General features: G+C 42.4%; 1 protein-coding gene across 1 annotated transcript in view; it reads left to right on the forward strand.

The window, feature by feature from the left end:
- Positions 1-15367: 15367 nt before the first annotated feature.
- Positions 15368-22693, forward strand: part of UHRF1BP1 (UHRF1 binding protein 1) — a 53575-nt gene continuing 46249 nt past the window's right edge. The window contains exons 1-3 of the mRNA XM_011986542.1: positions 15368-15538; positions 15640-15678; positions 17047-17138. Coding sequence (XP_011841932.1) covers positions 17071-17138 — 68 coding nt within the window. The 5' untranslated portion in view covers positions 15368-15538; positions 15640-15678; positions 17047-17070. The remainder of the gene's footprint in view (positions 15539-15639; positions 15679-17046; positions 17139-22693) is intronic.

Consider the following 22693-nt stretch of genomic DNA (forward strand, 5'->3'; position numbering starts at 1 on the left):
CGTGTTAGCCAGGATGGTCTCCATCTCCTGACCTCGTGATCCGCCCGTCTCAGCCTCCCAAAGTGCTGGGATTACAGGCTTGAGCCACTGCGCCCGACCTAATTTTATTATAAAACTTCTAGACTGGGCTTTTAAAATGTATTTATTTCTCTGTCACATTTTTAAGCACTTTGCACACCTAATTATCTCTAATGGGAAGAGTGTGCCTTCTACCTCAACCTCACGAAGAGATTTATTTTCATATTTACAGATGATAGTCTTAAACCTGGTTTAACAAGTCTGGTTAATCAGACATATTAGAGTTGGTTTGCAATGTGTAGAAGAATGTAGATGGATTGATGGATAGCTCATTCCACCTATTTGGCAATTATCATTTATTTGCTTTGTATTATTATCAAGTCATTAAGTATTAATTGAGCATCCTTTTCCTAGACTTTATGTTTGACATAGACTAAATTTCCCAGTTCTTGCTCTTAAGGATCTCATAGTCCTTAGGGTTAGAGACCTTTGTTTTTATTTTAAATTCTGTTTTGTATCCTCCACAGTTCTTTTGTATGGTTTGAGGCCATTACTCTAGCCAGTTGAGTGTGCTGCTCTCAGGTATGTGTTCATGCAATCATTTGCCCAGGTGAAACAACTCAGAGGTCTGACAGGGCGTTTCTTTCACCACCATATGTAAAAGAGAGCTCATTTTGCACAGTCTTTGCCTCTTAACATAAGCATACATGTTGGTCAAAGTTAGGGTTGGTTCCGCTCAGAAATTAACGACAGCCTTACTCTATGAATTTTCTTATCCTCAGTTTCTTCCTTGGGCAATTTTCAAAGATACATGCTACACTTCTCTAAATAGCTGTTTGAGGCAGTAACATGGATAACCTATTCTTTTTTTTTTTTTTTTTTTTCCCCTGAGATGGAGTTTTGCTGTGTTACCCAGGCTGGAGTGCAGTGGTGCAATCTTAGCTCACTGCAACCTCCTCCTCCTGGTTCAAGCGATTCTTCTGCCTCAGCTTTCCGAGTAGCTGGATTACAGGCTCCTGCCACCACACACAGCTAATTTTTGTATTTTTAGCAGAGACAGGGTTTCACCATGTTGGCCAGGCTGGTCTCGAACTCCTGACCTCAAGTGATCCACCTGCCTCGGCCTCCCAAAGTGCTGAGATTACAAGCATGACCCACTGCACCTGGCAGATAACTTATTCTTATCCAATAGTGAATAACAAGCAATGCCTGTTAGTGGAATAGGCCTTCCTTTTCTGAGCATTAGCAAGTACATTTTCACTTGCGGTAATCTAGAGCCTGCATGTAGGTTTTAACACTAGGAGTCTAATATTCACAGTTTATCAATTATTGTCCTAGATGTAGGTTTAGGAATTGTCAAGAAATGGAAGTAAAGGAAATTAAGGGAACTGTTAGGATGACAAGAAATATTCCTAACAAAGTGAGACATGCCAATACGTGAGTCAAGAGGTATAGTATCTTCAGGACTAGTGTGGGGAAAGAATTTGGGCCCTAACCACTATGGGAGCTGAATGGTCAAATAATTGAAAGCGGGTAGAGGGTTGCTATCTCTGAGATAGAGTCACTGAGGAGCTCTGAGTTCTAATTCTAGAATGATTACAGGTGTGAGCCACTGCGTCTGGCCTGAAGGTATTCACTTCTAGGAAAGAAGACTGGCTCAAGCCAAACAGGTTATTAGGACTTCAGTTAAACAGGGTAGGTTTTAGCAAGTCTTTGTGCTTAGAGGAGGGAATTAGAATGTTCAGCAAGGCTACTGTTGAGAATTAAGAAAAGAGAACCTCTGGGGAATCCTTGTCCTTTCAGCTGGCCCAGTATTGGAATGGCAGTAAATGAGAGTGCTGCAAGTCATGGGCTAGACAGCTGCCATGGGTGTGGGAAATATATGCAATGAGTTAGATTTGTTGAGAATGTAAATCCATATCATGTCTATGAAAGAAATATGGGAATATCTGTCAAAATAGAAAATGTAGGCTGGGTGTGGTGGCTCACGCCTATAATCCCAGCACTTTGGGAGGCTGAGGTGGGCGGATCATTTGAGGTCAGGAGTTCGAGACCAGCCTGGCCGACATGTTGAAACCCCGTCTCTACTAAAAATACAAAAAATTAGCTGGGTGTGGTGGTAGGCACCTGTAATCTCAGCTACTTGGGAAGCCGAGGTAGGAGAATCGCTTGAACCTGGGAGGCAGAGGTTGCAGTGAGCTGAGATGGCACCACTGCACTCCAGCCTGGGGAATAGAGTGAGACTCTGTCTAATAATAAGAATAGAAGTCCGTGGGCTGGGTATGGTGGCTCACGACTGTAATCCCAGCACTTTGGGAGGCCAAGGTGGGTGGATCACCTGAGGTCAAGAGTTTGAGACCAGCCTGACCAACATAGTGAAACATCATCTCTACTAAAAATACAAAATTAGCTGGGCATGGTGGTGGGCACCTGTAATCCTAGCTACTCTGGAGGAGGCTGAGGCAAGAGAATCCCTTGAATCTGGGAGGCGGAGGATGCAGTGAGTCGAGATCGCGCCATTGCACTCCAGCCTGGGCAACAAGACTGAAACTCCGTCTCAAAAAAAAAAAAAGAAAAAAAAGAAAAAAAAGAAATCAGTGAAATTAAAAGCAGGGCAAACAGAGAATTAATATAACCAAAAATTGTTTTGTTTCTGGAAAAGATTAATGAATTTAGTTCACCTTTAGCAAGACTGATCAAGGAAAAAAGAGAGAAAACATAAATATTGTCAGCGGTGAAAGAGGGGATATCATTATAGATCTTACAGATGTTAAAAAGATGTTAAGGGATATGATGAACATCTTTTTGTTTTCTTTTGAAACAGGATCTCACTCTGTTGCCCAGGCTGGAGTGCAGTGACACAGTCACTGCTCACTGTAGCCTTGACCCCCTGGGCTCAAGGGATCCTCCCACCTCAGCCTCCCCAGTAGCTGGGACTACAGGTGCATGCCACCATGCCTAATTTTTTTATTTTTTGTAGAGACAGGGTTTCATCATGTTGCCCAGACTGGCCTCAAACTCCTGGACTTAAGAACCATCCTGCCTTAGCCTCCCAAAGTGTTAGGATTACAGGTGTAAGCCACTGCACCTAGCCTGAACATCTTTTTGTCAATAAATTCAATAACTTAAGTGAAACGCACAAAATTATTTGAATAAAGGCTCATATAGTTTCATTGGTGATTTCTTTTAAACATTTAAGAAATAAATAATACCCATTTTACAGAAATTATTTTAGGAAATAAATATTTCCAAACTTGTTTGATAAATTCAGCATGACCTTGGTAAGAAAAACATGACAAAGATGTTATAAGGAAAGAAAACTTCAGACCGCCAGGTTTGGTGGCTCAGCCCTGTATTTCCAGCACTTTGGAAGGCTGAGGAGGGAGGATCATTTGAGCCCAGGAGTTTGAGACCAGCTTGGGCAACATGGCAAAACCCTGTCTCTACAAAAAATTAAAAAATTAGTTGGGCGTGGTGGCGCATGCCACTAGTCTCAACTACTCAGGGGGCTGAGGCAGGAGGATTGATTAAGGCCAGGAGGTTGAGGCTGCAGTAAACAGCAATTGCACCACTGCACTCCAGCCTGAGCAATGGAGCAAGACTCTGTCTCAAAAACAAAAACTTCAGATCAATATTCATTGTGAACAAAGATTAATAAGTTCTTAATGAAAGACAGTCGACCCTTGAACAATAGTGGGGTTTAGGGGTACCAGTCGCCATGCATAGTTGAAAATCCATGTATGACTTTTGCCTTCCCAGAAACTTTTTTTTTTTTTTTTTTTTTAGACAGGGTCTTGCTGTGTTGCCCAGACCGGAGTGCAGTGTTGCGATCTCAGCTCACTGCAACCTCCGCCTCCTGGGTTCAAGCGATTCTCCTGCCTTAGCCTCCGAGTACTGGAGTGTGCCACCATACCCGGCTAATCTTTGTATTTTTAGTAGAGATGGGGTTTCACCATGTTGGCCAGGGTGGTCTCCAACTCCCGGCCTCATATGATCCACTTGCCTTGGCCTCCCAAAGTGCTGGGATTGTAGGCATGAGCCACTGTGCCTGGCCCAAAAACTTGCTACTAATAGTTTACTGTTCACTGGAAGCCTCACTGATGACAAACAGTTCATTGACACATATTTTGTATATGTATTATATATTGTATTTTTACAATAAAGTCAGCCAGAGAAAATAAAATGTTATTCAGAAAATCATAAGGAAGATAAAGTACATTTACAGTACTATACTAAATCTATGCATTCCACAAGTTTACATCATCTGTTTACAAGATGAATCATCTTTCTGAAGTGGCAGGTACCTGGAGCTGCAGATCTCAATCTATAGAACATATCAAACAATTAAACTTTTCCTTATGTCATGACTTTCCTTTGCTTCTTGGGAGCATTTCCAGCATCACTAGTGGCACTTCGTGTGGGTCCCATGGTGTTATTCAGGGTTTACAGTATTGCACTAAGCATCACGAAATGTACACAAGAACTACAAGAGATCACTTTTTTACTGCAATATGCAATTTATTGGAGAGATGAACTGCTCTGCTGAGATGACATAAGACAACGTTTTAAGCAGATCCTCATAACACGTGAGCTCACTGCAGTATTAATAGGAGGTGGCTACAACATTATTACAGCAGTATAGTATGTTCTACAGTTAATTTTATGCAGTTATGATTATTTAGTAGTTACTTGAGACAGGGTCTCACTGTGTCACCCAGGCTGGAGTGCATTCCACGATCATCGCTCATTGCAGCCTCTACCGATACTCCCACCTTAGCCTACTGAGTAGCTGGGACCACAGTCATGTGCCACCACGCCCAGCTAATTATTTTGTTTTTTTGTTGAGACGGGTCTCACTATGTTGTCCAGGCTGATCTCAAACTCCTGGGCTCAAGCAATCCTCCTGCCTGGACCTCTCAAAGTGCTGTGATTACAGGTGTGAGCCACTGTGCCTGGCCAGTTATCATTTAGTACCGCATCTTTATATTTGTTTACATTCCTCCTAACTGCAAATGGTGTCATGTATGGTCTGTAAGTATTTGTGCACTTAAGTTTCGATAAATTTCAACTTTTTAAATAGATTTGTATAAACTTTAGGATAGTAAATGATAGAATAGACTAGTATCTACATATATTTTATGCATTCATGATGTACCTAACCTTTTCTTAATTTAAAAAATATTTCTAGGCTATGAGGTTTGTCTACAAGTTTTTTCAAGTTGTCACAAATCTCCAAAAGTTTTTCCAAACTTTTATCAAATTTATTGAAACTTACACACACAAACATAGACTGTACGTGGTGACACTGGCAGTCTAGAGAAATGCAAATAACCATTCAATATGTATGATGTTCAGGGACAGGGACAGGCTCATTATTGTTGACATGTCAGGTCTCCCTAAATTGAGCTAAGATTCACTGCAATCCCAATCAGTTTCAGCAGATTTTTTAAAAAACAGAAATAGGCAGGCTGATTTGAAATTTTATATGGAAATGAAAAGGACCTAGAATGGTCAGAATAATCTGAACAAATGAACACAAAGGATTTCTTAATGCTTAAAATGAAGCTACAGTATTAAAGGCAGTGTGGTATTGGCATAAGTATATATAGGTCAGACGAACAAAATAGAAAGTTCAGATATGAGTCATAGCCACGTGCGATGGCTCACGCCTGTAATCTCAACATTTCGTGAGGCTGAAATGGGAGGATCTCCTGTGGCCAGGAGTTCAGCCATGGCAATATATTGAGACCATCTCTACGAAAATGTTAAAAAAAAAAAAAAAAAGGCCAGGCACCTGTAATCCCAGCACTTTGGGAGGCTGAGGTGGGTGGATAACTTGAGGTCAGGAGTTTGAGACCAGCCTGGCTAACATGGTGAGACCCCCGTCTCTACTAAAAATACAAAAATTTGCTGGGCATGGTGATGCAGGCCTGTAATCCCACCCACTCAGGAGGCTGAGGCGGGAGAATCGCTTGAACCCAGGAGGTGGAGTTTGCAGTGAGCCAAGAGCGTGCCACTGCACTCCAGCCTGGGCAACAGAGTGAGACTTCGTCTCAAAAACAAGTAAACAAACAAAAACTCAGCTGGGTGTAGTGTAGTGCACCCGTAGTCCTAGCTCCTTGGGAGGCTGAGGGAGGATCACTTGAGCTCAGGAGTTTGAGATTACAGAGAGCTGTGATTGTGCCAGTGTACTCCAGCTTGGGTAACAGAGTGAGACTCTAGCTCTTAAAAAAAGAAAAAAGAGTTAAGCCAGTCACAGTGGCTCACGCCTGTAATCCCAGCACTTTGGGAGTCCAGGGTGGGAGGATCACTTGAGGTCAGGAGTTCAAGACCAGCCTGGCCAACATGGTGAAACCCTATGTGTACTAAAAATACAAAATTAGCCAGGCGTGGTGGCGGGTGCCTGTAATCCCAGCTACTTGGGAGGCTGAGGCAGGGAGAATTGCTTGAACTCAGGAGGGAGGTGGAGGTTGCAGTGAGCTGAGATTGAACCACTGCACTCTAGCCTGGGCGACAGAGTGAGACTCCGTCTCAAAAAAAAAAAAAAAAAAAAAAAAGATGAAAGATGAGCCACTGTATGGAAATTGCACCTTAAATAACACAACAGTTAAAAAACCCAACATTGTAAACAACAAATGAAAATTTAGAAGTAAAGAACTTTCTCCTAAGAAAGGCATGTAATATTGTCACGCAGTGTGTTTTAGAGACACAGTCTCACTCTATTGCTTAGGCTGGAGTGCAGAGGCACCATCATAGCCCACTACACCCTCCAAGGATCAAGGGATCCTCCCACCCCAGCTCTTGAGTAGCTGGGACTACAGGCATGAGCCACTGCATCCAGCTAATTAAATTTTTTTTTTTTTTTATTTGTAGAGACAGAGTCTCGCTTTGTTGTCCAGGCTGGTCTTGAACTCTTGGCTTCGAGCAGTTCCAAAGTGCTGGGACTATCGGTGTGAGCCACTGCACCTGGCCAATGAAGAAGTTTTGAGAGCAAAATCTATTAGGACAAATCTCTAAGATTGAATGGCTTATTCTATCAGATTATCTGGGATGAAATAGCATTAGCTATATTAGTGATTGATTTGTTTTGTTTGGATGATGGAGAGAATCCTGCTATCCAAATCAACTGCTTCAGTGTTGTGTTATATCTTTGTTTAAAGAGAAGCCTGTGGTGTGGCTTAGCAGTGAAAATATTTTGCTGTAGATTTGGGTAGGAAGCTTAGAAGCCAAGGCTCTGGCTGTGATCACCTCCTCAATGGAAAATATGGTGAAGGAAGCAAAGTGTATTTGTGAACTTTTTTATTTCTCCCAGGAGGGTTCAATTTCTCAGAGCTGAAGCCGCCTGACTGTTGCAACTTATTGACCCTATTATTCGCAATAAAAGATTCTGAATTACAGAGGGCAGGGTATTGTGAGAGTTGAGTGAATGCTGGGTTGAGTCCCATTTCTGTTATTTACTTAGTTCCATCTTTACCACTGGCTAGCTGTGAGTCTTGGGCAAGTCATTAAACTTTTTGGCCATTTGTTTCCTCATTGGCAAATGTAGATTTGGACTAAACAATTGTTTAAGATTCCTTCTAGCTCTGAAATTCTGAGAATCTGCAAATCTAAGAATTTTCACTTCCCAACATTGTGGTACATTTTCACAAAGATATCTGAGAGCCTTTCCCTGTAGTCTCTTTGGCAGATTGCAGTCCTCTGGCAGAAATGAAACTTGATCAAAATCTGTTTTTCCAACCTGATTTCATCTTAGCTTTTACACTCTGTAACAGTAACAGATGGCCAGAAAATGTTTTCCCACATACTTTAAGTGGAATAAATAGCAGGCTGCCATTAGCCTTTTTAGCTGCCCTTGGACTCTCAATGATACTATCCTCAATTAGGAACAAAAATGCCTTTTTTTTTTTTTTTTTTTTTTTTTGCCAGGGACTGTGGGGTGTAGAAAGAGAAGTATACAACATAATGATTCTCAAGAATTCAGTGTCCGGTTGCAGTTTGTGAATTTTAGACTGGCAGTTGAAGGTGACTTGGAATAATTGGTTTTATCATCACATTGCTGCAGTTTAACCCAGTTGTACTCCATTATAGGCAGAGAGTTTGAGCTTTTTTTCCCCCTCCAGGTGATGAGAGAGCTGAAACTTGGGCCTCTTGTATAATTCTCAGATCTGTGGTTTCCTTGGCTGAGCAAACCTCCCCAACCCTACCCAACAACAGTCAGGCCCATTTTTTAAAAAGCAGGCCGGGCGTGGTGGCTCACACCTGTAATCCCAGCACTGGGAGGCCGAAGCAGACAGATCACGTGATGTTTAAAAAAATCTTTTATTTTTATTTTTATCATTTTTATTTTTTGAGACAGAGTCTTGCTGTGACACCCAGACTGGAGTGCAGTGGGATGATCTCAGCTCACTGCAGCCTCCACCTCCCGGGTTCAAGCGATTCTCGTGCCTCAGCCTCCCAAGTAGCTGGGATTACAGGTGTGCCACCATGCCCAACTAGTCCTTGTATTTTTAATAGAGATGAGGTTTCACCACATTGCCCAGGCTGGTCTCAAACTCCTAGGCTCAAACAATCCGCCTGCCTTGGCCTCCGAAAGTACTGGGACTAGCAGGCGTGAGCAACCGTGCCCGGTCATCTTTTATTTTTTTTAAAACCTATTCTTTGGTATTGCTCTAAAATGCAGGCAAAATCAGTTAAAGAATTCTTACTGCCTTTTTTGAGAAGCTTAAATAATGCAGTATGCATTTTTTGTTGACTCCTAAAAGTAAACTCATAAGTGAAAAAGCATATATATGTTATATCATTATTACAGTCACAGGAGAACCGCTCATGGTGGTCCAGCAGACATGCATGCAGCATCAGCAGTCCTTCGAGTGCTTGAAGAACTCTTGGTTGTTTAGTGTTGTTCAGCTTTTGGTGATTACTTGCTTGTATTGTTAATCTTAGACCTGATGGCACAGTATCCTCTGTGGTCTCTTGTCAGCATGTTGCTAGAGACCGGGTGTCACTGCTGGAATGGTGGTAAATTAGCCCTGGACCTACTTAAGAAAAAGTTTGTTAATCTGGTTCAGTTGGTGAAGTGCAGAAAGGTTTTTGATGGAGTTACACTATTAACTTTACCAAAAAAGTTTAGATGTATTCCTCTTACACAGGTTAAGCAGTGTATGGTAGATTATAAAAAGTGAAAGAATGTCCTCCAACCACGTCTGAGATACCTTATAAATTTATTCTGTGCCAAGTGTGTTTTGGGGAAACTTCATAATATTAAAATGTTAATAGAAGTAAAAACCAGTGAGCACACCTGGGTTCATACTACCTCTTCTTGCCCTGTCATCTGGGGCAAACTGCTTCATATCTGAACCTCATGCTCTTCCTCTGAGCAATGGAGATAATAATGCATACCTCATGTGTGATATTGCAAAGATTAATTGAGATGTTATGAAGACCCTTTATTCAGTGCCTGGTGCAAAGTAAAATGTCATTTTTATTCGTTGTTTGGTTTTGCTGGTCCAGGCCAGAGAATAATGCCTTTTCCCGCTTGGGGTGTACAAAATAAGTTGTTTTTTATTTGTTCATTTGTTTTGAGACAGAGTCTTGCTCTGTTGCCCTGGCTAGAGTGCAGTGGTGCAATCTCAGCTCATTGCAACCTCTGCCTTCTGGGTTCAAGTGATTCTCCTGCCTCAGCCTCCCTAGTAGCTGGGATTACAGGCATGTGTCACCATGCCTGGCTAATTTTTGTATTTTTAGTACAGATGGATTTTCTCCATGTTGGCCAGGCTGGTCTCGAACTCCTGACTTCAGGTGATCCTCCTGCTTTGGTTTCCCAAAGTGCTGGGATTATAGGTGTGAGCCATCGCGCCTGGCCAAATTATGTTTTAAAAATGAAATTTTCTTTTAGCTGACAAAAGGATATTGATCTGGTCCAGCCTATGGGGCAAAAAGACATACAATTATTATTTTGTTATTTGTTTGTTTCTTTTGAGACAGAGTCTCACTTTGCTGCCCGGGCTGTAGTGCAGTGGTGCAAACTTGGCTCACTGCAACCTCTGCCTCCCGGGTTCAAGTGAATCTCATGCCTCAGCCTCCCAAGTAGCTGGGATTACCGGCATGCCCCACCTTGGCCTGGCTAATTTTATTTGTGATTTTTTAGTAGAGATGGGATTTCACCATGTTGGCCAGGCTGGTCTCGAACTCCTGGCCTCGAGTGATCTGTCCACTTCGGCCTCCCAGTGCTGGGATTACAGGTGTGAGCCACCGTGCCCGGCCTGCATTTTAAAATAAGCATTCCGAAGTAATTAAGATCCATGTGATCAGAGGACCATAGTTTGAGACGCATTGCCCTAAAAACTGGCAAGGTTAGGATGAAATGTAATACAATCTGATACACTTTTTTTGTTAAGGCTTGAAAAATACATTTATTTATATGGAACTGTAAATAGAGTTAGATTTTGCAAAGAACACAACGTAGAAATTAGATACGTAGCACTTAGTATAATCACTCTAAGAATGTCAGTGCTAGCTAACAGTATAACTTATTCTTGACTGTGTTTATATTTTATCTGAAGTATGTTTCTCTTTTTTCAGAGAAGTAGTCAGTTTGAAAAGGTCCATCTCACTTTCTTTTCTTTAAAAGTGGCTGGGCACAGTGGCTCACACCTGTAATCCCAGTACTTTGGGAGGCTGAGGTGGGAGGATTGCTTGAGCCCAGAAGTTCCAGACCAGCCTGGGTAACAAAGGGAGACCCCATCTCTACAAAAAATAAAAAAAAATTAGCTGGGTATAGTGACATGCACTTGTGGTTCTAGCTACTCTGGAGGCTGAGATGGGAGGATCACTTGAGCCCCAGGAGGTTGAGGCTGCAGTGAGCCATGATCACGCCACTGCACTCCAGCTTGGATGACAGAGTGAGACTGTCTCAAAAAATAAAATAAAAATGGCTTTTTATCATACGAAAGAGCAGTTTATCTTAGTGGTTCTCAGCCTTTTCTCCTTACTCCTGCCTCTCAGAGGGATCCTTACTCCCATCCCTGACAGTGGCTCATTTCTACAAGAATTCTCAGCTGGGGTAGAAAGGTAACATCTTATCAGAATCTGTGTGGTTGGAGAGGAGGAGACATGTAGTTGTAGTCTTCAAAACTCGTTCTGCTTGTTAAAACATTCTTATCTTTCTAAGACTAGTAGTACTTCTGAAGTATGTCCCGCCCCAATTTCTGGATTGATAACGGCTTCTCTGGACCGCTTAAGATTAGAGGAAGGGTTGGTAGGACAGTAGAAGGAAATAATTATAATATTTTATTTAAATACATAAGAGACTTGAAAGCCTGCCTGTGCCTAGTGATTACAAATAATGTTGAGTTCTGTTTTCTGCTTTCCCTTCTCTCAGGACTGTCTCCTCAGAGTTCTTAGGGGCATGCACTATCTTCCTTTACTTCCTTTTGTTGTTGTCTTATTAGGAAGTATGTAGATGAGTTTATTTCTCCTTCGTACCCCAGTCCTATTTTCTTGTAGATAGCCATTTGTGTAGGAAAAGGACTGAAAAGCCATTTCTTTCCGGAAGAGAAATAATCACCTTCCCTCTGTGGCAAGTTGTTTTTAGAGGAAAAGAACCATTTATTGAAAACTTGTCTTTTTGGTTCAGAGAATACAGTTAGTTCATACTCAGTAAATGTAGATTAAATTTTTTTAAGTGAATTAAAATCAGCAGAAGTATGTTTAAGGGCCTGGGATTTTATTTTACCGTATTTAGAAGCTAATTATTAACTCCTACTGTTTCATGGATGCTGGCAGAACACACAAGACTTCTGGATCAGAGACAAAGGACTTTATTACTCACAGCCTATTTTTCATGGCCCAGCAAGCAGCATTCCTTGCCCCCAGAGTCCTATGAGAGTGACATGAATGGGTCCAGATGGATGCCTGCATATGTGTTATAGGAATAGAACACTGAGCTTGGGGAATCCACTGCTTTTATAGTAAATGGTAAGCAGGCCTGTTCTTTGTCCTAGTGGGAGAGATTATTTCCTTACTCAAAGCTGTTCTCTGCAAACACAATCCTGAGAAGAGGCCTGAGTAAGAAGTGGTTAGGACCATGCATTATTGACAGGCCCAGCAAGATGTGTAGGATTAAGAGAGACCCATGGGGCTGGGCACAATGGCTCACATCTGTAATGCCAGCACATTGATAGGCCGAGGCAAGTGGATCACTTGAACCCAGGAGTTTGAGACCAGCCTGGGCAACATGGCGAAACCCTGTCTCTACAAAAAATATAAAAATTAGCCGAGCGTAGTGATGTGTGCCTGTAGTCCCAGCTACTAGGGAGGTTGAGGTGGGAGGAAAACCTGAGGCCAGGAGGTGGAGGCTGCAGTGAGCCATGATGGTACCACTGCACTCCAGCCTGGGTGACAGAGTGAGATCCTGTCTCAGAAAAAAAAGAGACTTAGTGGAGGAATAGCATTCCCAACACTAAGTACGTAAATAGACAATTGATAGAAATCTTAGAAAAATTTGTTATAAAATATTTGCCCTACAAAAGGTATGGAGTAGCATAATGAAAAGCCATACAGTCACCTCTCAACTTGAGAAATAAGCGTTATCCATACAGTTGAAGCTTCCTGTCGACCCCTCTCCTTACCCCGCAGGTAAGTACTTTCCTAAATTTGTCATCATGCCAGTGCATTCCTGTGTATCCCTTAATATCATACAGTATTGTTTTGCATGTTCACAAACTTCTAAAAATGATTTTTACTATCATTTAAAAATTGTTAAAGAGCTGTTTTCATAGTACCTTCTTAAGCACTTTAGAAAAACATTGCAAAGATAAACTTTGGCACGTCATGATTTTATGGTCCAAGGAAAAGCAAAATCACTAAAACACAGTTTAGTAAAAGGAAAAGATACATATAGTGAAAAAAGTTGGTAAATATATAGGTATGTAACTCTAAACTGTTAGCATCTAATATATGTAAACACAAAGTATAGTTAAGTTTGGTGGACAAAATACAATTCATGATTGGGGTGAAAATAGTGACTATGAGAGGCAGCAGCAGTGAATTACAGGAGTGAGATTAATTTAGACAGTTGGTCTTACAGGAGAGAGGGTTATGCTATGAGGAACTGGTCTTAAACTGATCCAGCCAAAAAGATGAGAGAAGGGAACTGGGAGTAGTTAGCCAGCAGGGCAGTTAGCTAAGAGATAGGTGGGCCAGCATTCTGTTGGGTCACCATTTGGATTAGGAAGAATGGCCAAGACTAAGCCCCTTACCTTGAAGAGCTTAATCTAATTGAGCAGGAGTGGTTATATTATGCGTTTGAGAATCAGAGAACATCCCAAGACTCTGTCATATGATTATGAACTAAACATGCCTTACAGATTCCAGGAATGGAGAATAAAAGAGTTTAATGTGAGTTACAGCAGTGACGGAAAGAAGGCCTCAGGGAGAAGTCTCCAGTTCAGCCTTGCATGGCAGATAATGGTGTGGAGGGAAAGGGAGTGGCTGGTGAGAGCACAGGAGGGAGGACTGGAGCAGTGAGGAACAGTGAGAGGACTGGCCTGTGCGAATATTTTATTTCAAGACCATTTGACGGATAGAGTTTCCTGTGGTCTAGATTTTGCTGATTGCACACTTATAGTGTAGTTCAGCAATTTTCATCTGTGCTCAGTATTTCCTTCAAATTAGCAGCCGGACGCAGTGACTTGATGACATTCAAGTTTAGTCTCTTTGGGAAGACTATAGAACTGGTTGTTCTTTTTTCATATCAGTAAAGATATGTGTAGGGGTCTGGGATTTCATTTTACCCTGCTTTAATAAGCCAATAATTAGCCTGTTACTGTTTCACATCCTTAACTTCATGTAGCTCTCTCTTCTGTTATTTCAAGTAGTGCTAAAAAATATAACAGCTTGCTTCCTGAGATAATAGGTCTCTGTCCCCCTCCCTTACTTTTATCTAGACCACCACTTTTCTTCATTTCTATCATCCCTATCTTGCTCATTTTTAATTCTTTTCTGTGTGGGAGTCCTTTCCGAGGAAGGAGCTTGGGAAGGTTAGTTTCATGAGTTTATAGGACTAGACTGCTCCAACTCCTTGGGGTCTCACTAGGGATCCCTTGCAATGGACAGTGTCAGTTACTGTGTCAAATCAGCCCCTATTGCTTTTCATTTAATAGTTGTTGGTTATCTTGGGATTCTTCTGTTCTCAGTTGTCAGATGCCCTTTTGCTTCCCTCCACTTTGTTCTGGACAGCTGGATAGCACTTAATGTCTGTGGCTGTTGATGTTTTTGCCCTACCCACTTGTCTATGGGGATTTATGAGGATACTTCATCTTCTATTTTGTTTTAAATGTTATTCATGGACTTTCTGTGTTGTTATCTAGTTGCTCTGTCTGGTGTTTGTTTTTATAATGGGTCTTGCTCTGTCATCTCAGGCTAGAGTACAGTGTCATGATCACGGCTCACTGTAGCCTCAACCTCAGCCTCCTGAGTAGCTGGGACTACAGGCATGCACCACTGTGCCTAATTTTTGTTTGTTTTTTTGTGGAGATAGGATCTCGCTATGTTGCCCAGGCTTGTCTTGATCTCCTAGGCTCAAGTGATCCTCCTGCCTCAGCCTCCCAAAGTGCTGGGATTACAGGCGTGAGCCACCACGCCTGGCCCTCTGGTTTGTTTTTGTTTTTGTTTTTGTTTTGAGACAGAGTTTTGCTCTTGTTGCCCAGGCTGGAGTGCAATGGCACGATTTCAGCTTACTGCAACCTCCACCTCCCAGGTTCAAGCGATTCTCCTGCCTCAGCCTCCGGAGGAGTTGGGATTACAGGCATGCGCCACCACGCCTGGCTAATTTAGTATTTTTAGTAGAGACGGGGTTTCTCTATGTTGGTTAGGCTGGTCTCGACTCCTGACCTCAGGTGATCCGCCCGCGTCGGCCTCCCAAAGTGCTGGGATTACAGGCGTGAGCCACTGTGCCTGGCTCCCTCTGTCTGTTTTTATGTGAGGGTTCAGAAATATCGAAAGACTACATTGCCATTGCTACAGCTATTGCCCCAGAATGCTCATCGTAGGTTCTTTAGTAGGATGATGACACAATCATAAGTAGAATCATAGGTCTCACAACATCTTTTATGGTGTAGAGATAGTGTGGTCCGAGTACATTTGTTCTGGCTGGTCTGAGTACGGTGTTGTTTACAACTAATTGATCACAACCAGTTACAGATTTCTGTGTTCCTTCACTCCTACTGCTTCACTTGACTAGCCTTAACAAATGTTCTTTAATTTTTTCTTTTCTCTAGATTCAGAAGTGTTTTGGCCGTAATACCCAGTTAGCAGATTCCCATGGAAATAATAGCTTCTTATCATTACTCTTTTCAGGTTCACTAAGAATCTTTCCCCAGACAAAATCAACTTGAGCACCCTGAAAGGGGAGGGTCAGCTGACCAATCTGGAGCTGGATGAAGAGGTTCTACAGAATGTACTGGAGCTGCCCACCTGGTTAGCCATCACTCGGGTCTACTGCAACAGGGCCTCCATCCGGGTGAGAATGAGGGTCGGAATGCTGCTGTTCTCTTCGGCCAGCAGGCCTGCCTTCTGGAGGGTCAGCTACCACAGCCCTGAGACTTTGCTTTCCTCTTTCAGATCCAGTGGACAAAGTTGAAGACACACCCAATTTGCTTGGTAATGACCTTTCTTGATTGCAAGTAATCAAAGAGGGGTGGCCAGGGTAGGCTTTTAGAAGATGAGGGAGAAAATGATAGGCTAACCCTTTTAGGACTGGGGGGTGTCTCCTTATGTCCCTGTGAGCTTCTCTCTGAGACAGTGTGACTGTTGTCTGGGCTTATTCTGGAACTGCTGTGTGGTATAAGATTAGCACTGGGACACAAGACCCAGGACTTCTCAGTTATTTTCTCGGTTTTAGTGTAACAATTATGGCTGCCTAGGCTCTAACCTTAGACTTTCCTATTTTCCCTTGAAATCTTTTTTTTTTTTTTTGAGATGGAGTTTTGCTCTTATCACCAAAGCTGTAGTGCAATGATGTGGTCTTGGCTCACTGCAACCTCTGCCTTCTGGGTTCAAGTGATTCTCCTGCCTCAGCCTCCTAAGTAGCTAGGATTACAGGCATGCACCACCATGCCCAGCTAATTATGTATTTTTAATAGAGACAGGGTTTTGCCATGTTGGCTAGGCTGGTCTCGAACTCCTAACCTCAGGTGATCCACCCGCCTCAGCCTTCCAAAGTGCTGGGGTTACGGGCGTGAGCCACCACGCCTGGCATTCCTTGAAATCTTGACAGAGGAAAAATTAGAAGTTTGGTTTGGGCTGGGTGTGATGGCTCATGCCTGTAATGCCAGCACTTTGGGAGGCAGAGGTGGGTAGATCACCTGAGGTCAGGAGTTCAAGACCAACCTGACCAACCTGGTGAAACCCCATCTCTACTAAAAGTACAAAAAATTAGCCAGGTGTGGTGGTGGCGGGGGCCTGTAATCCCAGCTACTCGGGAGGCTGGGGCAGGAGAATTGCTCGAACCTGGGAGGTGGAGGTTGCAGTGAGCCGAGATCACCCTCCAGCCTAGGCGATAAGAGTAAGACTCTGTCTTGAAAAAAAAAAGAAGAAGAAGAAGAAAAAAAAGTTTAGTTTGGATTGACTGTTGAACAATGATCAGTTGAGGGTCCTTCAGAGGCTGGACAATGTGTGTCTTTATCCCCAAAACTGGAATCCCCAGGAACAATAATATTCCTGCAACTTGGATTTGTGTTTTATCTTTTTGCTCTGAGTTCATCCCGTACTTGTCATGAGGTTCTGCTGCTAATGGAAATGGAAGGGCGAAAATGAGGACTCTCCTTGCATTTTAGTTTGTTCGTTCATTCGTTCGTTCATTCATTCATTCATTCATTCATTCATTCAGTAAATATTGATTGTCTGCCCACTGTGGGTATAGCACTTGACTAGGCTCTGGAGCACAGAGATGAATGACACAGTCTGTGCTGTCATTGTGCTATGTGTGTATTTGTGTAAATGCTTAGCTCTCCTTGACTTTTATTTCAGTGTCTGGATAAGGTAGAGGTGGAGATGAAGACATGTGAGGATCCTCGGCCCCCCAATGGACAGTCTCCCATTGCCCTTGCTTCAGGACAGAGGTTAGTTGCTTTGAATCCTGTTATTTCCAACATATTAATTGCTCTAGATCCCCTTTTAGTTAAAAAATAAAAACTTTTTATTATGGAAATTTTCAAACTTACACTAAAGTAGAGAAAATGGTATAAGAACCCCCATATACCCAAGATCTGATTTCAACAATTATCAACACTTTGTCATTCTTCTTTTTTTTTTTTTCTTTTTTTTCCCCGAGATAGAGTCTTGCTCTGTCACCCAGGCTGGAGTGCAGTGGTGTGATCACAGCTTACTGTAGCCTCGACCTCCTGGGCTCAATCAGTCTTCCTGCCTCAGCCTCCCAAGTAGCTAGGACCACAGGCACACATCACCATGCCTGGCTAGTTTTTCATAGCAATAGGGTCTCACTATGTTGCCCAGGCTGGTCTTGAACTCCTGGCCTTAAGCAATCCTCCCACCTCAGCCTCCCCAAAGCCCTGGGATTATGGATGTGAACCACCATGCCCAATGTTGTCATTCTTTTTTCTTTTTCTTGCCAGTTTGTGTATGTGTATGTATGTGCATGTGGACACTATAGTACTTGAAAGCAAATCTCAGAAACCATATGATTCCACTTGCAAAAACTTTTTTTTTTTTTGAGATGGGGTCTCACGCTGTCACCCAGCCTGAAGTGCAGTGGTGTGATCTTGGCTCACTGCATCCTCTGCCTCCCAGGCTCAAGTGGTTCCCCACCTCAGTCTCTTAAGTAGCTGGGGCCACAGGCATGCCCCACCATACCTGGCCAATTTTTTGTAGTTTTGGTAGAGATGGTTTCACCATGTTGCCCGGCTGGTTATTAACCCACCTGCAAATACTTTCATATCATGTCTTTAACAGACAAGGACTGGAAAAAAAATATATTGCTAGCACATTAAAAAGAATTAACAGGCCAGGTGTGGTGGCTCACGCCTGTAATCCCAGCACTTTGGGAGGCTGAGGTGGGCATATCACCTGAGGTCGGGAATTCGAGACCAGCCTGGCTAACAGGGTGAAACCCCATTTCTACTAAAAATAAAAACTCCGTTTCTACTAAAAATAAAAAAAAAAACCAGCCAGGTGTGGTGGCAGGTGCCTGTAATCCCAGCCACTCAGGAGGCTGAGGCAAGAGAATTGCTTGAACCCGGGAGGTGGAGGTTGCAGTGAGCTGAGATCGCACCATTGCACTCCAGCTTGGGCAACAAGAGTAAAACTCCATCTCAAAAACAAACAAAAAACAAAAAACCTCACAAGAATTCCTTAATATCATCTAATACTTATTTCATAATCAATTTTCCTGAATTATCTCTAAAATATATATATATGTATACACATATATTTTTTCTTTTTTTGGTTTTGTGACAGGGTCTCACTCTGTCACCCAGGCTGGAGTGCAGTGGCACGAGCTTGGCTCCCTGCAACCTCCACCTCCTGGATTCAAGTGATTCTTGTGCCTTGGCCTCCTGAGTAGCTGGAATTACAGGTGCCTGACACCGCACCTGGCTGATTTTTGTATTTTCAATAGAGATGGGGTTTTGCCATGTTGGCCAGGCTGGTCTTGAACTCCTGACCTTGGGTGATCCACCTGCCTCAGCCTCCTAAAGTGCTGGAATTACAGGTGTGAGCCACTGTGACTGACCTAAATATATATATTTTTTACAGAACAAAATATGGATCAAAAGAAGTCCATACTTTATATTTGGGTGATAGGCCTTTTAAAGTTCTTTAATTATATCCCACCACACACACATTTTTAAATATACTATTTATTCTTTGTAGGAATTAGATAATCTTTTCTAAAGAATTTCCCTTGTTTTGTATTCTGGCTGATTGTATCATCAAGGTGTCATTGAAAATGTTTCTCATTTAATCTGGTAGATTTAAAGGCTTTCCCTGATTCATTTTGTTTGCTTTTGTTTTCTTGGTAAGAATACTTCCAAGGGGGTGAAAGGTCTCTCTCTGGCCTCTTTTCTTTTTTTTTCGTTTTTGAGATGGAGTTTTGCTCTTGTTGCCCAGGCTGGAGTGCAATGGCATGATCTCCGTTCATTGCAACCTCCGCCTCCCTGGTTCAAGCGATTCTCCTGCCTCAGCCTCCCAAGTAGCTGGGATTACAGGCATGTGCCACCATGCCTAGCTAATTTTTTGTATTTAGTAGAGATGGGGTTTCACCATGTTAGTCAGGCTGGTCTCAAATTCGTGACTTCAGGTGATCCACCTGCCTCGGCCTCCCAAAGTGCGGGGATCACAGGCGTGAGCCACTGAGCCTGGTCTCTGGCCTCTTTTCTAAAGGCATTAATCCCATTAATGAGGACTTTTCCTTCATGAGCTAAACACATTCTGGAGGCCTCATCTCTAAAACTGTCACATTGGGCTATTAGATTTCAACATATGATGAATTCTGGGGAAACATAAGCATTCAGACCATAGCACTGAGTAACATTATAGTGTATGGGTATACCACAATTGGTTTATCCATTCACTAGTTGATGGTCATTTTATTTCCATTTTTTGGCTATTATGAATAATGCTGCCGTAAACATTTGTATACAAGTTTTTGTGTGGTCATGTGTGCTTTTCTTTCTCTTGGGTAAATACCTAGTTATGGTATTTAGGGGAGGATTTAACTTTTTCAGAAACTGTCAAACTTTTCCAGAGTGGCTTACCATTTTATATTCTTTTTACATTTTGCATTCTTTCCACCTTGGCCTCTCAAAGTGTTAGGATGATTACAGATGTGAGCTACTGCGACTGGCCTTATATCCTACATTTACTCTTTCTATATATTTTTTTGTATGTCGTACCTTTACAGTCATTATTCTTCCTGATGTTCATATCTCCCTGTCTTTGGCCAGTTAGAGCCTTTCCAGGTGAGCTCCTGTGTCCTTTTGACAAGACCCCAGTAATCTTTCTGCTTTTAGGTAGAATAAGATGTTTGAGGATTCAAGGCCAAGCCAGGTGGATCATTTGAGGTCAGGAGTGGTAGCACGTGCCTGTAGTACCAGCTACTTGGGAGGCTGAGGCAGGAGAATCGCTTGAACCTGTGAGGCAGAGGTTGCAGTGAGCCGAGATTGCACCATTGCTCTCCAGCCTGGGCAACAAGAGCGAAACTCTTGTCTCAAAAAAAAAAAAAAAAAAGAAAGAAAACCAAAGAATCCAAGCCAGCACAATCAGCATAATTTAGAAAACACTTTATTGAAATATAATTCATATACCATAACATTCATCGGTGTGAAGTGTACAATTCAGTGGTTTTTACTGTATTCACTGGGATGTACAACCATGACCACAATCAATTTTAGAACATTTTCATCACCCAAGAGAAACCCCATACATATTAGCAGTCAATCCTCATTCTTCCCTGCCTTAGCCCTAAGCAACCACTCATCTACTGTCTATATCTATTCTGAACATTTATATAAATGAAATAATATACTATGTGGTCTTTTGTGGTTGATTTCTTTCACTTAGCATAATGTTTTCAAGGTTCAGGCATGTTGTAACCTTAAAAAGGAATAAAGTACTGTTATATGCTACAGCATGGCTGTTTTATGTAAATGTATAGTCATTTGTGTCTTACTACTTTTGCTTAACATTATGTTTGTGAGAGACATCCATTTTGTTACATATATTTGTAGTTCATTCTTCCTCATTACTGTATACCATTCCATTACCTGCATATGCCACAATCCGTTTTGTTGTAGACGTTTCTAGTTTCTGGTTCTTTTTTTTTGTTTCTTGAGACAGTCTTGTTCTGTTGCCAAAGTTGGAGTACAATGGTGCGATCTCAGCTCACTGCAACCTCTGCCTTCCAGGTTCAAGCGATTCTCACACCTCGGCCTTCAGAGTAGTTGGGAGTACAGGCATGTGCCACCACCACCACACCCAGCTACTTTTTCTATTTTTCGAGACAGTCTCACTATGTCACCCAGGCTGGAGGGCAGTGGTACGATCTCGCCTCACTGCAATATCCGCTTCCCAGGTTCACGTGATTCTTCTGCTTCAGCCTCCCAAGTAGCTGGAACTATAGGTGTCTGCCACCATGCCTCGCTAGTTTTTTATTTATTTATTTATTTATTTATTTATTTATTTTTTATTTTTAGTAGAGACTGGGTTTCACTGTGTTGGCCAGGCTGGTCTTGAACTCCTGACCTCGTGATCTGCCTGCCTCGGCCTCCCAAAGTGCTGGGATTACAGGCGTGAGCCACCATGCCTGGCCTCTCCTGGCTAATTTTTGTGTTTTTAGCAGAGACAGGGTTTTGCCATGTTAGCCAGGCTGGTCTCATCCTGGTCTCAGGTGATCCACTTGCCTCAGCCTCCCAAAATGCCGGGGTTACAGGCTTGTAGAACTCTTCTCTCTGATGAGTTTGGTGGTCAATCATGACTCCGTGTATTTGTCAAAACCCACAGAGCCAGCCGGGTGCCGTAGCTCACACCTGTAATCCCGGCACTTTGGGAGGCTGAGGTGGGCAGATCACGAGGTCAGGAGTTCGAGACCAGTCTGGCCAACATGGTGAAACCCCATCTCTACTAAAAAAAAATACAAAAATTAGCTGCGCGTGGTGGCATGCACCTGTAATCTCAGCTACTCCGGAGTCTGAGGCAGGAGAATTGCTTGAACCTGGGAGGCAAAGGTTGTAGTGAGCCAAGATCACACCACTGCACCCCAGCCTGGGCGACAGAGCAAGAGTTTCTCGGGGGGAAAAAAAAAAACCCACAAAGCCATACACCACAAAGAGTGAGTTTTCCTGCATATAAGTTAAAAATATGTAATAAAAGAGAATAGTGCTGCTGTGAACCTTCTTGTATGTATATCTTGTGAACATATATATACGTTTCTATTTTATATACCTAGCAGTAAAATTGCTGGGTTATGGTTCTGTTTTTGTAAATATTGCTATATAGTTATTCGTAGTGATTGCACCAGTTTTCCCTCTAGCATTACATAAAAGTTTTAGTTGCTCCATATCTGGTATTGTCTATCTTTTCATTTTAATCATCCTGGTGGGTGTGTAGTTGTATCACATTATGGTTTAATTTATATTTTTCCAATGATTGGTTTATTGGAATTTTGGATATTGTCTTTCATAAAGCACTTGTGTAAGTGTTTTGCTCATTTATCTTTGGGTTGTATTTTTCTTAATTTGTAGAAATTCTTTGTATATTCTGAAAACAAGTACTTGGTTAGATACATGTATTGCAGATATCTTCTACTCTGTACAGAATACTAAGATACTGATCACTCTTATTTTTTTTTTTTTTTATTTTTATTTTTTTGAGACGGAGTTTTGCTCTTGTCACTCAGGCTGAGTGCAATGGCACAATCTCAATTCACTGCAACCTCCACCTCCTGGGTTCAAGTGATTCTCCTGCCTCAGCCTCCTGAGTAGCTGGGATTACAGGTGCCTGCCACCACGTCTAGCTAATTTTTGTATTTTTAGTAGAGATGGGGTTTCACCATGTTGGCCAGGCTGGTCTCGAACTCCTGACCTCAGGTGATCCACCTGCCTCGGCCTCCCAAAGTGCTGGGATTACAGGCACTAACCACTGTGCCCGGCCCACTCTTAAT

The sequence above is a fragment of the Mandrillus leucophaeus genome, unplaced genomic scaffold (assembly GCF_000951045.1).
Source record: "Mandrillus leucophaeus isolate KB7577 unplaced genomic scaffold, Mleu.le_1.0 Scaffold3, whole genome shotgun sequence".
Taxonomy (NCBI): Eukaryota; Metazoa; Chordata; class Mammalia; order Primates; family Cercopithecidae; genus Mandrillus; species Mandrillus leucophaeus.